The sequence below is a fragment of the Pseudophryne corroboree genome, chromosome 7 (assembly GCF_028390025.1).
Source record: "Pseudophryne corroboree isolate aPseCor3 chromosome 7, aPseCor3.hap2, whole genome shotgun sequence".
Classification (NCBI taxonomy): domain Eukaryota; kingdom Metazoa; phylum Chordata; class Amphibia; order Anura; family Myobatrachidae; genus Pseudophryne; species Pseudophryne corroboree.
The window spans coordinates 188,607,278-188,623,374 of NC_086450.1; the positions used below are offsets into that span (position 1 = coordinate 188,607,278).

Here is a 16,097-nt window from a genome sequence, read left to right on the forward strand (position 1 = left end):
GACATTCGGCATACTGAAGACCACCCATATATATATTGTGAGTGAGGCGCTCCAGTCTGGCGCTCTGGGGTCCAGACTATTCCGGTTTTTACTCAATCCCATTTCTATCAGTGCTGTGATGGTTGGATTGCCACTCTGGAGCAGTGGAAACCTGTTTTCTGGAGTGACTAAGGGGGTTATTCAGACCCGGGCGCTGATGTGGGCCACAGCACAGTTTGCCGATGGTGGCAAACTGCGCATGTGCAGCTGCCGTATCGTGGCTGTGCGACCCCACACATTGTAGTCACATTTCCGATGCAATACTGTTTTTGGAGCTGTAGCTGCTCCGATGAAAAATAATGGCGGCAGACCACATGACAGCTCAGCCAGGCTGAGCTGCCAGGGGTCAACCTTAGTTCTGATGCGTCCACAATCTGATTGCGGAAATATTGGGAGGTGGCCTCACATGCTGGGCGGCCTTGCTGTGTGCTGGGCAGCCCCCAGCATGTGAGGAGATGAATGCAGATCAGGCTGTGTATGCAGTGTTCTGCGCTTATCTCTGAATAAGGTCCTAAATCTGTACATTAGACTCTGCGCCCCTACTGTTTCTATTGCAAATCCCAGATTATAGTGTATATCCATTATATCTGATCCAGAATCATGACATACGTGTATAGAGGCACAAATGTAGGCTAACACTGATCAGGAGACAGAGCTTTATAAACCATATACGTGTAGGGGGTGAAACCCAGGGTAACACTATTCAGGAGACTGAGCTGTATTTGTGATAAAAGTAGAGAAGGTATATGTGTAAGGCATCCCTGTTTATGGGGATTGGCTTTAATTACTATACCGATACCCATTGTAAAGACTAAGCTGTATTTATTATAATATGTAATGTTAAATTGGTCATTCATGAACTTTGCATAGGGCACAATGCTTCAGACATCACTGACTGTCTTATCTCAGTCTTGGATCAGTACCTAACGATTTATGTCTCTTGTGTCTTTTTTATGACTGTGCATAGACATGATTTTGTTGGAACCGATCGCCTGCCTGTCCTCCTAAAAGTATCACACGGCCGGGAGATTTTGGTACGCATGACAAGGATAATTATTTTTAGATTATTATGTCCTATGATTGTCCGTGTTTTCCAGCACTATGGTTTGAAAAGATGTTTCTCCAGTGTTTGGAGGATACATGAATTTTGAAGGAGCAGTGGCCATAATTGAAAGAATTATCAGTTTCCTCTCTGCTTGCTGAGAGAACTTACTGCAAAGTGGTCCCAAGTGCCGCTACTGATATATGTATCTAAGGGGCTGTAAACTTACCATTCCTGTCACACAGCGAAGGTGTACAGTATGTCCGTTTATAGTGAGGTTTTGTAATCTAAAGAATACCAAGTTACAATTGTAAATAATTGACTGGAAACATGAAATACTCACATGTGAATATTTGCTGCTTCAGCTGAATTTCATTGGAGTCACAGTAGAGAAGGAGCAACGCTATGTACATTTTACCTCCACAAAACATCGCTTTACCCCTGTGGCTATTGGCAGCTCCAGTCCTTCAAAACAGGTACATTGTTTCTCATCTTGTCCTCTCACCACTTATTACCTAGAACTTGTGTGATTCCATGATTTCCCAATCTGGGCAATGTTTGACTCGTTTTATACTAATCCCACCCTTTAGTAATCATCTAAATTGAATGTTTTTTCTCATTTAATTCACCAAAGAATATGCCAATTTCTGTTTGGCAGGAATTCAGTCCCTGCAAATTATCGGCAATTACATCCATTCAGCTGATTAGTGACTGTGAATGTATGGTCATCTGCTGACCATGGTAACAGAGTCACATGGGATCTTGACATTATCAAACCCCGATCTTGACATTATCAAACCCCATTGCACTATTTTTAATGCTCTTGCTTTTCCACTGAAAGCAGAAAATGTGGGCGACGTTCATAGAGTTAAGATAATTGTCGAATAGCATTTCCACAATCCAGCACTTACCCCTGTCTAACGGGGTATGGGTCGTTGGGTCGACCCAACTTATGTCGACACTCATTAGGTCGACCACTGAATGTCGACATTGCCATTAGGTCGACATGGGTGTTAGGTCGACATGTACAATGTTGATAGGTCAAAACGTCGACATGAGGTTTTTGACTCTTTTTGGTGTCGTTTCCTCCGTAAAGTGACGGGGAACCCAAATTAGTGCACCTTGACCCCTCGCATGGCTCGCTTCGCTCGCCATGCTTCGGGCAAGGTGCCTCGCTTCGCTCGGCACAGATTACCGTTCCAATCGTAGTCCACGTGAATATTTAAGTATGACAAAATAAAAAAAAATGAAAAAAGGGAAAAACTCATGTCGACACTTTGACCTGTCCACCTAGTACATGTCGACCTAATGGCATTGTTGACCTTCAGTGGTCGACCTAATGAGTGTCGACCTAAGTTGTGTCGACCTAACGACCGTAACCCGTCTAACGGTCCAGTGCTGCACTCCTTTCCCCTGCTATGGTTGGTCTTTTTTAAATAGGCTGAGCATGTGTTGATGTTCACTCCCTATTCATCCATGTCCTTCTCCTTACATGAATGAGAATATCACAAAGAAGGGGCTTCAACAAGGCCATGATTTGTCTGACTCAGGCAAACGGATAGTTGTGTGGTGTGTTGTTGTGTGCAGTGCTGGACTATTGGATCATGGAAATGACAGATAATGGTGATGTCTGATTGTGGCAATGCCCCACTAGATGGAAGTAGTATAACTTCAAAGTATGAACTCTGTCCAAACCTAAATTATTAGTTTGAGTTGAATTCTTCCTTAACAAGATCTAGTGGTAATGCTTTTCCAGGCTTTCCCTTTATAAGCCACTTAGATCCCCTTTTATCCATAACTATTAACTAGCTATAACCTATGTTAATTTTTCACTAGTTCCCATTGTTATAAATCTTCTAGACCCTTTTTAGTCTATTGTAATGATCATGTTGCCTTTTCTTTTTCTAGATCTATGAACTGTTTAACGGGGGTGCTGTAGCTGTAATCTATGAGATTAATTTGGAGCCGCTGAGAGTGATCCAGGAACAGAACTATCACCACCCCATATTTCAGTGTCTGAACCCCAGAGGGGAAATATTACCAGGGTCAACAGCCTTTGTGGAATGGATCTTCTCACCGCTGGAAGCGAAAACCTATTCAGTAACGACTCCTACACTTACAGCTTTCTTATTATTCTGTCCACTAGAGGCTGCTCATATCTTGCTACTGATCACTTTACTCTCACATGTAGGTGACCGTCCCTGTACAGATCTTAGGAGGAGAATCTGCTCTCATCACCTTTGAAGGGGTTGGCTATGAGCGTAGTGTACTGGGTGATACGGCTGTTTTTGATGATGTTTTCCCATTGGCAGAGGTTTCAAGGCTCACAGCCGCTGGACAGGTGAGGATGTTTTATGTACATTGTTCTCATTAACCGATAGGAGGAGATTGACGGGGGGCGTTGCTTTGCTCGCCATGGAGTAGCAGCCGCAAACTGCAGCTACTCACCAACATCCTGCTGATAAATCTGCTTCCTGCCGCATTCTCGTTGGAAATTGCTCCACAGAGGTGTTCCAGTGTGCTGCATCTTTTGGCGTTTGTGCTGTGTCTCTAGCTGCAGAAAAGCCCTGACATTGCGGAGCTGCATAGTGCGGCCTACATACTGGGTGTCACGGCCGGCCTCACTGCCTGACATTGTGCTGTGCACTGGTTCACTTCCGGCTATGGCTCTCCTCTCCTCTGACCGCTCCGGCTGGCGGGCAGCTGATTCGGGGACTGCTGACGCTGAATGGCCGCATTCTTACTGTTGCCAAATCTACCTGCTGCGGACCCGCCACCTCTCCTACCCGACTGTCTATATGTTAAGTCACAGAGTTGAATACGGAGCGGCTTCTGAGTGGTGCTTCTAACTCTGTGCCGCTTCTGTCGCCATATATTGGGGACTGAATCCTTGCATTTTAGACGACCCTGGGAGCAGCTTATTGAGAGAGTGCTCTCCCGCTGCGTAGACACCATCTTTGGACCGGGTCCCTGGGAAACCACAGATCTGGGTACTTAACCTCTCTCCTATGCTTCTCAAGTGAGTGCACACCTTTTTTCACTATTGTTCTCTGCTGAGCACTGAGGTCTCTTTTATTATCAACACACGGAACTGCCATTTCTTCTGCGTTTTATACCTCTGATATTGCCTGTTTGAGACTGGACCTTTCTATTATTTCTATCTGCTATTCAGTGCTTCTTTACATACTAATGGCATCAGTGAGGCACCCCCTACAGCCATGTCTAACTCTGTTAGTACATCTGAATGTCTAATCTCATCTATCCTGCAGGCTATACCCCTTTTCCACTAGCTTTTAAAACACGGGTAAATACGTGGGGGCGCGCATTTACCCGTGTTTTTCCCTAGTGGAAAAGGGTCCCCCTGCAGATTCCCGGATCAAGTGATCCGGGAATCCTACCCGGGTAGCTTGCCGTGTTGAACACGTGTTCAACCCGGTAAGCTGTGTAGTGTGAACGGGAGCCGTGTCAAGGCGACACGGCTCCTGTTCACAGTTTATGGGAGGACGGCGCTGGGAGATCATGTGATCTCCCAGCGCCGCCCCTGCCGTGTCACTAGCAGTGTCACCAACCCGGCAACCCGTCAATATGCCGGGTTGGTGAGCACTGTGTGAGAGGGGGCTGTAGCACGGGTCGCAGCCGTGTCAGGCGACACGGCTGCGAGCCGTGCTACAGTGGAAAAGGGGTATATGTTTGTAGGAGAGACTGTTGCGGTGACTGTTTCTCCTGAAAGGTCCATCTGTGTTGCTGCCATCGGAACCCTTGGGTGAGCCTGTATATGAAATGCCTGCTGCTCCGCTGTAGCTGATGTTTAATGCTGTGGGTTCCTCTGCACAATGCATTATAAATAAATTGGGGGAGTTGCAGATTAATCCCATGCATATTCGCCGTTATTCACGGTTGATAATGACGCATGGGATGTCGGCGGCAGCCTCCTTCTCATCATTGGTGACTGTGTGGACCCACACTTCAATCTCATTCAAGGCCTCAAAGTGTGACTTTTTTGACACTGGAGAATTGTACTGTATCACATTGCAGTCCGTTGAGGTGCTAGGGAGGGGGATGGATTTCCATTCTATAATTTTTGTAGATCTGAGACCTTTACTCTTCTCTACTTGGATAATGCTATGCAAGATGGCTGATAACTCCATTTGTTTGCTGGTTACTGCTTGTGATTTTTTGGGCTATATGGTTCTGGAATGGGCCCATCCCCAAGACTGATTTTGTTTCTTTTCAAGTCTGTGTACTGATTCACTGTTGCCAGGACCCTTGCTATATTTCATTTTCTCAGTGATTCTCTCTAAAATATTGTCCATTCCCATGCTTTGTATGTCTTATTATTGGTATAACTTTGTTATTACATAGGTCCAAACTATTCTTAATTTGAAAATTTTTCATCTAAGAGCTTATATATCCACATACGCATTGGAATATCTATCGGGTATAGCAAACATCATCCTTCATATGTTATGGTTGTTTATCTTACTTCCTTATGTTCATATATGTATGTTTCTATGTGGGAGGTCTACTAAATTTAGATTTTGACCCTTTGGTATTTTATCTTCAATTGCCCCAGTCATATCTATTTTATTTATCCTCGTTTTGGGAATGGAGGGTGGGGGGTTTTAGGTCGTAGACAAGTTATGTATATTAGGAGGGGGGGTTGTGGGGATCCAGGTATACCTGGGTTAGGTTATACAGGGTGGGGGGTTCTGAGGTGGTTTGTTGTTTTTTTTTTTTTGGGGGGGGGGGGTTGTTTTGATTTAGTTAGAGACTAGTTGTTTTTTTTTTTTGTTCTATTTAGATGTCTCAGGACTTTTTTTTTTTTTTCAATATTCCTTCACTCTATGCCTATTCTACTCATGGTCTGCAATGTCGTTATATCTGTACCTTTATATGCCTCAGCTATAGGTTATTCTCACTTTATCCTTGATATGTGAGCTCACATGGCGCCTGTGTGCTCTTATTGTTATACTGTTGAGTGCTTTGTATATCCTGTTTTTGTTGTACATGTACTGTAATTTTATTTGGTATACATTGTCTGCTAGTACTCCTGTCTGCATATTGCATGCTTTACTGTATCTGCCATTATTGTTTGTCTTATTCTATTTTAATTTTATTTTTTTGGGGTGTTCTAAAAAACTTACAATAAAGAATACACAATTTAAAAAAAAGATAGGAGGAGATTGACAATTCAAGCATAGTTCTCTTGTGTCACTATCAAACCAAGTGCATTTATTACATATAGCTCATCACTGAACTACAGAGTTCCCCAAACTCCGCCATTATAGTCCAGGTTTTAATGATATCCATGCTTGAGTCCATATGGTTAAATCAAATTGACTGAGGTACTAATTAAGTATCCTGTGCTCAAGCATAGATTGTAATGACGAAGTTTGGGATACTGTGCTGTACTAGAAGACACTGTGGTTAGCATGGCTGCATTGCAGTGCTGAAACCTCAGATCATACTAGCCTGCTGTCCTGTACTCCCAATTGTGTAGTAAAATAACCCTCTCAGATTAGGTAGGAACTGAGCTAATATGGGCCTTACAGCCTTATTCTGGCATGCATTTCTATGTATTTTAGGCAAACAATTTAGGACAGGCCTAATCAGAAAATACTTTGTTTCTTTTAATAAATTTTAAATATCTTTATTTTTTGATTAGTGGGATCAGTGGTCAAGTTCATTACTTGTGGGTCACAAATTTTCCTCTGAAATACAATCCAGATATCTTTACTATGTTAGGCCTAAAATGTTGGCTTTCATGTGGGGTCGTATTAACCCATGACTTGGCCCCTAGGTTTTCAGGTATTTCTGTCCCCCTCTGGCACTTCAATCTTTCACCCCTACAGCTGACATTTGGGAAGCACAGCTTATACCATCATTTCCACTTTCAGTTTTCACACAGACACACATACCCCAGTTGAAATACAATCTGCTGACCTCTTTTCTCACAGAGCAATCATTTTTCCTTTTCTTTTCTCTTTTAAAATGGTGCTAATACACTATTGGTCCATTGTCTCTCCCTCCAACATGGGGGGTCCTTCCGACCCGTTCGCACGCAGCGGTTTTTCGGTGCGGAATGCGAATGCGCGGCGGGAGCAGTGCGCGATGTTGCCCGGCAACAGGGGTCGCCGGGTTACGTCACGGCTACCGACGGAAGCAGTTCAGCGGCGACCGCTAAGAAGATTGACAGGAAGGAGGCGTGGATGGGCGGATCCGGACCATTTGGAGACGTTTTTCGGGGAGTGGTGAGTAAAACGCAGGCGTGACATCAAAGCCGGGCCCATCATCGCTGGATCCATCGCACAGGGTAAGTATGTCCAGGGCTAGTCTAGTTTTGCTTGAAAATTTTTTAGCTTAGCAGGGCTGCACAAGCGAACGCAGCCGTGCTAAGCTAAAATACACTCCCCCATAGATGTGGACTATTGATCGCAGCAGCAGCAAAAAGTTGCTGGCTGCGATCAACTCGGAATGACCACCATTGTCTCAAAACAAACCTCATCTGACTATGAGTGTGCTTGTGCACAGTGCGTTTTACCATTGGATCCCTAAGGCGCAAAAATTTATGGGACCCTAGTCCCTGTTGGGACCCTAGGCTTCAGCCTAGTCAGCATAAAGGATAATATGCTTTCATGGTAATCATTGACCTCTTAATAAAGACATATATATATATATATATATATATATATATATATATATATGTTCAGACCACTTTTGATGAGGATACATTTCTTCTTGAAGCTACCTATCAGTTTTTGTACCCTTGTTACACATTACTTGGTGTGGCCACACCTTGATAGGTTAACTACCTGTACTTCAGCTTTCAGTTTGTGTCAATAATTAAAATCGGAAACAGAATGATTTTAAAAATCATTAACTAAATTATATTTTCCATTAATAATAGAATTTATATATAGGAATGCCACTTCTAAATTCATATTCCTTTGATACACAGATGTGTCCCATATTGCCGGAGAGTCATCTGCTACCCTGCTTGGAGTATTTAGAAGACTGTGAAAAACATTTGTAGAAATATATGAAAACAGTTCCACATATGATGGTGTGGAGTTGGTGGTGTCATTCACAGCAACCAATCAGATGCTTGCTTTAATTTTCAAAATTGTGCTAAAAAATTACTTATAATCTGATTGGTTGTACTTCCTTTTTTATATACAGTAGTTACCTGTAGAATGGCTTTGATAGATGTTCCTTACTGTGTACGGTGTAATGGTATAGAACTTTGTAATTGTTTCCTCCTACAGATTCCTCACTTGACCCAGCAGAAATTGACGTTTGGTGATATTCCTACCTTCTGCAAGTCGAGCCGTCTGCTGTTCTTAAACAACACCTCTAATAGCGAGGCCATTTTCTTTACTTGGTATGCAGGGTCACCCAGTGCCAGCGAGGTGAGTAGTACTGCCAGCACGCATAATGTACGCTGTTGCCAGCAGGGCAGTGCAAGCTGTGAGTTGTACTGTATGTTGAAAGCAATTGGGGAGCAAATGCCTACAGGCTACTTCTTTTTATCTATTGTATATTGAAATTATATTGACTGTTTCTAGATGGCTTTAGAAGAAAATAAAACTGCTTCTCTGAACATTTTTAACAAAGAAACAATCATCAACTGTAAATAGATGTGTGATTTATGGGGGTCCTCTTTATTTCCAGACGCTTCAGGTCTCCCCTTTATCAGGTGTAGTGCGACCAGGAGAGAGCACCAGTCTCGTGGTTAACCTGCAATCTGGAGAACAAGCCTCTTTTTATACCTTGGAGCTGGTGTGTGAGGTTGGTATTTGAATCTTTGTATGGCTGACAATACTTGCCATGTACCTCTAGCATGTAATTGTAATGTGTCCCATCTTGTCAGATATTCATGGAGAAAGCACTGGCGGAGTATGAGCAAGACCTCCGAGACTGGGAGGAAGAAGAAGAACGCCAGTCAGTGGAGTTTACAATCAATGAACCAGTCTCAGAGAAGAGAGGTCAAAGGGTGGTATGTCTGCCTCTTAACATATTATGTGGGCATTATTGTATTAATTATTATGTGGTGTTTGTAAGTTCTCTTGTATTTGTGTAGGTCTCGCCAGGCATTTTGTTTGTCTAACACAGGCCAACCCCCCCCCCCTCCAATATTTATTTATTAATTTAAGTGTGCATGTTCTGAATCTTTAAACTTTTACTGTACAGTGCAGCATAAAATGTTGCTGATGTATAACGTGATTATTGTACTTATGTTATATTGGGGGGGTTTCTAGTATGTTGGGGGCACAGGAATTGTGGGGTGTGAATGCCAAATTGTTTCCTTACAAATATTTAAAATGCCCGCTCTAATATATATTGTACCCGCCTGTACATCTTATTACCATTTGCCCTGAATGTGCGCTGTACATCGCAAAACACTGCATCCCATAAGAGAAAACAATACACCCACACATTATCTGAGTTCCAAAGCTCATTGATGTATATATTTGTTATTAAAAGGATATGGATTCAATATATTACAATGTACAGTATACCTATAGTTACATGGTTACAACTCACACAGTAAGCAGTTAAAACATACAGTTACAGTTACAGGCCAGCATACAATACCATTATCCTTAAGTTATATAAATTCGTCTCTCCATATCACTCTCTCTCTCTCTGTAAAATCATGCAGGAACTGGTGTAGAAGTAACTCCATCATCCTCTGAGACAAAACAGCAACTGAGAACTGTGTGTCTCTGCAATGTGTTATCTAGTTTTTGGGGGAGGGGACTTTCTCATTCATGATGAGTCACTAGTCTATTTGTGTGCTGAACAGGTTCAGCCTTGGGGACGTCCAAAGGGGCTGGCCTGAGCTTCCTGTCCATTGTCCTAATAAGAGTGATTTTTAGCTTTCATACATTTAATCATAACTATTTGTTGCAATGTCCTACAACTTAATAACAAGTATCAAATGAATCTACACATTAATCTGCTTGCTTTAATACCAAATATGACAGGTGTATCTGGTTTCGTTCAAATAATACACATACATGACATTACTTCTTTATATAATTTTAAATCATCATGATGTCTGGCGCTTGATATTATTATAATTATGTACTGCATGAAATAAGTGTCGAATCCATCTCTGTGGCATGTCCGTGTAAATGCGTGTGTTACCATATATTGCTGTGCTCGCTGCGCGTATTTGCAAGTATAGCGACTCATAATGTGTGTAGTTTGTATGTTCTTTTTGTGTAATATTTTTGACTTCGACAGTCCACCCTTTGGCAGTAAACAATAACTGCCATCAATTATTAACATAAGAAAAAAAAATATTTCATACAATAATCGGTGACCTAGACACAAGTATGTATTCATTTCGCAAATCAGACACTTGACTATATTTAAGGAAGACAGGGAGGAGGACGAGACATCCTCTATATGCAGTCGGCGGTCACGGGACCACTGGTTGGGTGTGGGACAACATTCAACCTATAGAGTATGCTGGGACAGTGCTTTGGCCTATAATGTCTGATTTGCGACGAACATTTCACACATACATGTACCTACGTCTTTGTACACTGATGTTTGGATTCGATTGAGGTTGTGCTGGGTAGATGAAGAAGACACCAACAAATCGTGACAGTGACATAAAATTTTCATGATCTACATATTCCTATCATTTTCTGAACATTGTTTCCATTTCTGGAACGTATGCTAGGTCTGTTTAATAATTGAACAAGGGTTATAAGTAGTGTCCTTCCTAAATAACATAAACCTTTGGAGTTCGGGGGAAAGCCACTCATAAACCTATCTTCCACATATATTAATGAGCTCTTTATCTGCAATGTGTGAATAGCCATTGTCTGATTGTTCCTGATTACCTCTGAACTCCATAACTACTAGACCTTTGATTTTTCTCTGACTTTAACAAACTGATCGGCTAATCCTGGGATCCTATAAGGAAATCACTCCTTCCTCCAGAACCAGTTCCAGTCCCACACTCGACTCCTCATAAAAAAACCTCGCAAAAATAGAATATCCTGGAAAAAAAATGTTTGTCAGCGGGAAAGAGAGAAAAGAGAAATAGAACAAAACAACTCTTGTTCATAACAAATCAATTACAATGACTGGTCTTTCTGCAATCCTTTAGTACGCTCAGGTAGTGTTCAACAGTGCAGCCTCTCAGTCTTCACGGAACAGTGTCTCTGGTGATACTTTTGCGATCTCACTCCATTTACGAGTTCCTTCCGGACTACCGACTTTCCTGCAATGGGAATCGTGGACCCAAGTCTCTCTCTCGGCTACTTTCACTGGGATAGTGCTGTCAACAAAATTTGGTATGGTCCTTCCCACCTGTCTATTAGGCAACCTGAGCATAAGAACAATCACACAGTCTCTTGGTTCACAATCAAGACAGTTAGTATTTGGCATACCAGGAATCAACAGTTTCAAGTTCTTTTGTTAAGTTCTCAAATGCTGGCTCATCTCAATAAGGTACTGTACTGTCACCTCATTGGTGTATTTCTGATCATTGTGCGGATCAATCATGACATGAGGTTGTCTTCCAAAAACAACCCCCCAAAAAAAGACACAAATACCAAAACAAAAACAAATTTCGAAGAGGGTGATTCGTTAAGTGAAGATCTGGGAGTGGTTCCGATGCTACATAATACTAGTGGCAGTATCTATGATCACAATAGTACAATTTCAAGCTTTGCTCCTACTTCTAGGGGTACCATTATCTACACACAAATTTCTGCGCAATTTTTCTTTGCGGTAAACACAGCAGCATCCGTGGCGGCAGGAAATGCCTCTACCCAGTTTGAGAAAACATCAGTGCACACCAATACATAACAATAATTCCTAAAGGGTGTTAACTGTATGAAGTCGATTTGTATTTCCTGAAAAGATCCGTCTGCAGGAGAGATATGGGATGGCTCTGTTGGTATTGCTTTACCAATATTCTTCCTCAAGCAAGCAAGACAGGTCATTGCTCTCTTACCTGCATGAGAATAGAATCCTGGCGCACACCAGTAGGCTCTCATCAGCCTGCATATACCCTCTTTGCCTAGATGAGTCAGACCGTGTGCCACCTCAGCTAGACTTGGAAGGTATGCTCTGGGGGCTACTTGCTTACCGTGTCCACCTGTCCACAGTCCTGAGGACTTCTGGCCATACCCCTTTGTCCTCCAGACTGCCTTTTTCTGTAGAGAACACAAATTTTTCATTGTAATTTACTATCGTGTGTTTGCAATGTGGAGTACCATGAGCATAACTAAAAAAAAAAAAAAAAAACATCTCTAGAGGAGAGAAATAAGAAGAAAATGAAAAAGGAAATGTCAGGTTTGCCATTCACCAACAGGCATATCAGTGTCTATACAAAATTTCCCTTCACCAGTATTCCCATTCTCCACCCTTTGTGCATGACAAGGCACACTGCAGTAATACTGGTGTTATCGTGCTGTTGAGATATACTGGGTTTGGGCAGAACTCTGAAGGACCTAGGCATGTGGAGTTTGAACTGTAATTGGGTCCATGTATTGTACCACCCTGTGTGAACGCAAAAGATGAAGAGGAAACTGTAGAGAAACAGAATAGAGGTTGGTGACAGATGAGTTTGTAGAGGTGAAGATTTTATAAAAATTTGACAACTGGATTGGGCACTACGGGGAAGTGATTCTCTACTTGGTCTACTCCCTTTAAAAAAAAAATCTGTGTTTGTCGTATCGCTATTGGGACTATCCCAGCCATCAATCCAGTGTCCTGTCCATCCTAAGTTCATAGGGAACCCGGTATCTGTGAGATAATTTCCTCTACCTGTGATGGACATGCATCTAGAACAGTAGAATGCGACATTAGTCTTCGTGGGTGTCTTACATACTTTGTACTTCCTGAGCGGGAGCACAGTATATGTATATAATATCTAACAAAATTAAGTTAATCAGGGGCCATTTCTGCTAGGAAAAAGAAGCAAAAGTTTAGAGGCCCCATCTTAACCCCAGCAAGTTTTGTCAAAGGGTAATGTTGCATTAATTTTATTCTTCCCATTAGCCGAATCTGTGTTTTCTATATGGCTTATGATTCCTTACTATATGTCCCTTGGTCCCGTCTATGTGTTTAATAATGTGGCTTGTGTTTTCTGTCTAGGGGGTCTATATTGACTATGTGTCCTACTATTCCTACAATCTCTGGCAAAATGCCCTTCCTTCCTACAAGTGTAACATATTATAGACCATTAGGGATCTGGGGTTTGGACTGATGGGTCTTTCCTGTATGTGCCAGTATACTTACCGTCCTCAACCTCTCCACCTGTTGTTCTCTGCGCCTAGCACTATTCTTGTGATGTTCAATAGCACACTATCTAAGATTAGCTACTGTGACCCCTTTCCAATTTTGCAAAGAAGTATGCACCCTGACACTCAATGCCTTATTGAGCCCGTCCATTTGCACAGAGACAGCCACCTCCCATTTGCCGAATTAGTGTTTACCAGTGATCTTATCCAGATGGAGAGTTTTCTATTACTGCAAGAGACAAAAACAAAAAAAAAGTTTAACAAGCTTCTAGGTCATGCGAAGTATTCATTCAATCCTTCTCATCCCGTATTAAGGGTCTGTACATGGTCTAACGAACATTTCCGAGCTCATCTTGACTAGGGGCATTACTAGGAATGAATACTTCTTATATGGTAACTGAAAGAAATACACGGGGGTTACATTGTCTCTGTCCGCTTTACTAATGTGCGGACAGATTTTTCTCCATTTCTGACGTTACTTTCTTGATTTTTTTTTGGGGGGGGGAGTTTTTACTATATATGTACACAAGTGATACCATACTTACCTGTTCCACTGGTCTCAGCCACTTCCCCCACAGGCTACTGCTCTTCTTTTACTGGTTGGATACTCCTCTGGGTGCATGAGAAATGGCTGAAAACAATCAGGTCACCTTCTCCTCCTAAATAAAACTTCAACATTCATTAGTACATATATAGGTTACAGTCATATTTTTCATATTTTTATTATTTTCTATAGTTTGTATGCTGGCCGTAACTGCTTCCACATCTACATATGGCGGTGTACTTGCATTCTTTTTTTTTCTTTCTGCTTGTTTTTTGTTGCTTCAAGTTCAAACAGTTCTTATATTTCCATTCTTGTCTTATATGACTTTGGTTAAACATACCACCTGCAATACCTTAGGATCAAACTCACCAACCCCTCTTGCTGCCACAGGTTTAAACAATTTGTATGTCTGACCCTTTGTTTTCTGGATTTTATCAGACATATCCTTATCCTTAAGTTCTGCAGTACCTCTGGTTCAAAACTGCCCACCTTAGGGAATGGTACCCTATCGTTGTCAGTCATACGTACCAATTCAGACAAAAAGTCTTCAGCGTGTGGACCATAATTCCCACACATAATACTTTTTCCTTTTTTTTTTTTTTTAACCTCGCTGACCCCTTGGGCCGCGGCTCTTCAGCCTGAACCCTGGCTAAACGTCCCTTAGTTGAGCAACTGGCTCCCATATTTGTGGGCCTTTTCCCACAAACACCAAAATACTCAATATAAGGTGACGGTGAAAGTTCTCCGAGCGCTTTCACCCACTCTCGCCCACGTTGGCCAGTACTACCATACACTGTCGATAGCGAAGGCGATGTACCCAACCTAGGGCCCCTAATTGACCTATATTTACTGGAAGTTTTTAGGAATAACTTACCCTTTCCAGTAAAGTTTGTCGTTGTAGATTTTCCTGAGAGAGACCAGCGAAAACTCCCTATGCACTTTTTATACACAAATCACGCTTGCGTATGCTGTATACAGCGCTAATGATACCGCGATTTTACGCAAAAGCTCGTAAAAGGGGGTATCAAGTTGCGCTATATATCACACCCACAAACGCGCGGTCCAATCGCACAGCATATAGGTACTTGTTACCTATCCGCCGTACGACCACTGGAATCGAATCACAAGCTGCGAAACCTCAGCCGGAGCATATCAAAAAACTACATGGGTCACACAGTTCATAATTCACAATTCCCTACCATGCTCCTGTGTAAGTCTCCTCACGACTTACGTATTCCAAATCCTATACTAACGTGAGTCAGCCGCCTTACGCCACCAAGCCTCCACTTACTTGGTGTACCACACGACGGGATCCCGAATTCCGCGGTTCAAATCCACTCACTCCTACGTTCGCTCACTCAAATACACTTTGTTTTTCTGTACAGAAAATTTGAATTCATTCAGATTGGCAGCTTTACCCCCAGAGGCAATACAGTTTAAACAAAAGTTTTATACCAATCTGCTTTAGAAACCAGGTAGTTTTGTGCTATTGTAGCCTGGCTACTTGTCCCACCTTTGAACTAAACGACACTATTGTGTAATTTGTACTTAGCGCCCGCACTTTGCGTAAACACGTGACCGTGCGTGTCTGTTACGCTGCGTGCGCAGTCCTGTACTTTGTCCAAGACACGTGTACAAAACCCTGTGTCCGCAATAAAACAAATCACATAGCTCTATAAATGTGAACAATACTAATTACTATTGCCCACTAGATACAACTTGTTCTGTATAAACTTTTATGCAGACCTGCGTTTGTGTCTTTACACTTACTTCCTTAAAATACTGTTATTTCAAATTTACCTATATAGCAACAAATGTATCCTATTTCACACAGATCTATAATGACTGCAATAATCTATACTTTAAATGATATGATTCAGATTGGATAGGTTTCTTGCAGAACATACACTGATACAAATATACACATCATTATAATAATATTATATATATATATATGTATCATTCACTAGCATTCTATGTGACTCATTTACCCATTCAGTGCTTCTAATTTGCATATCAAAGCTATTTGTGTTTCTCTGTGTTTCTCTGAAGGTACTTGGTGGGGAGACTGTGTTTGACATTTTCCTATGTGTGTGGGTGTATACTTTTTCACATAGCCATGTCCAGGGACTCTGTGTCTTATGCTGCAGAGGACATTTCTTCTCCAGAGGAATCCATTCCATGTACACAGGAAAGTAATGTC

General features: G+C 42.0%; 1 protein-coding gene across 2 annotated transcripts in view; it reads left to right on the forward strand.

The window, feature by feature from the left end:
* CFAP65 (cilia and flagella associated protein 65) overlaps positions 1-16,097 on the forward strand; it is a 377,223-nt gene that overhangs the window by 307,216 nt on the left and 53,910 nt on the right. For both annotated transcript variants that reach the window (XM_063933883.1, XM_063933882.1), the window contains exons 21-27: positions 1,007-1,073; positions 1,447-1,557; positions 2,990-3,181; positions 3,273-3,422; positions 8,347-8,490; positions 8,753-8,869; positions 8,952-9,077. In XM_063933883.1, the coding sequence (XP_063789953.1) occupies positions 1,007-1,073; positions 1,447-1,557; positions 2,990-3,181; positions 3,273-3,422; positions 8,347-8,490; positions 8,753-8,869; positions 8,952-9,077 (907 nt within the window). The remainder of the gene's footprint in view (positions 1-1,006; positions 1,074-1,446; positions 1,558-2,989; positions 3,182-3,272; positions 3,423-8,346; positions 8,491-8,752; positions 8,870-8,951; positions 9,078-16,097) is intronic.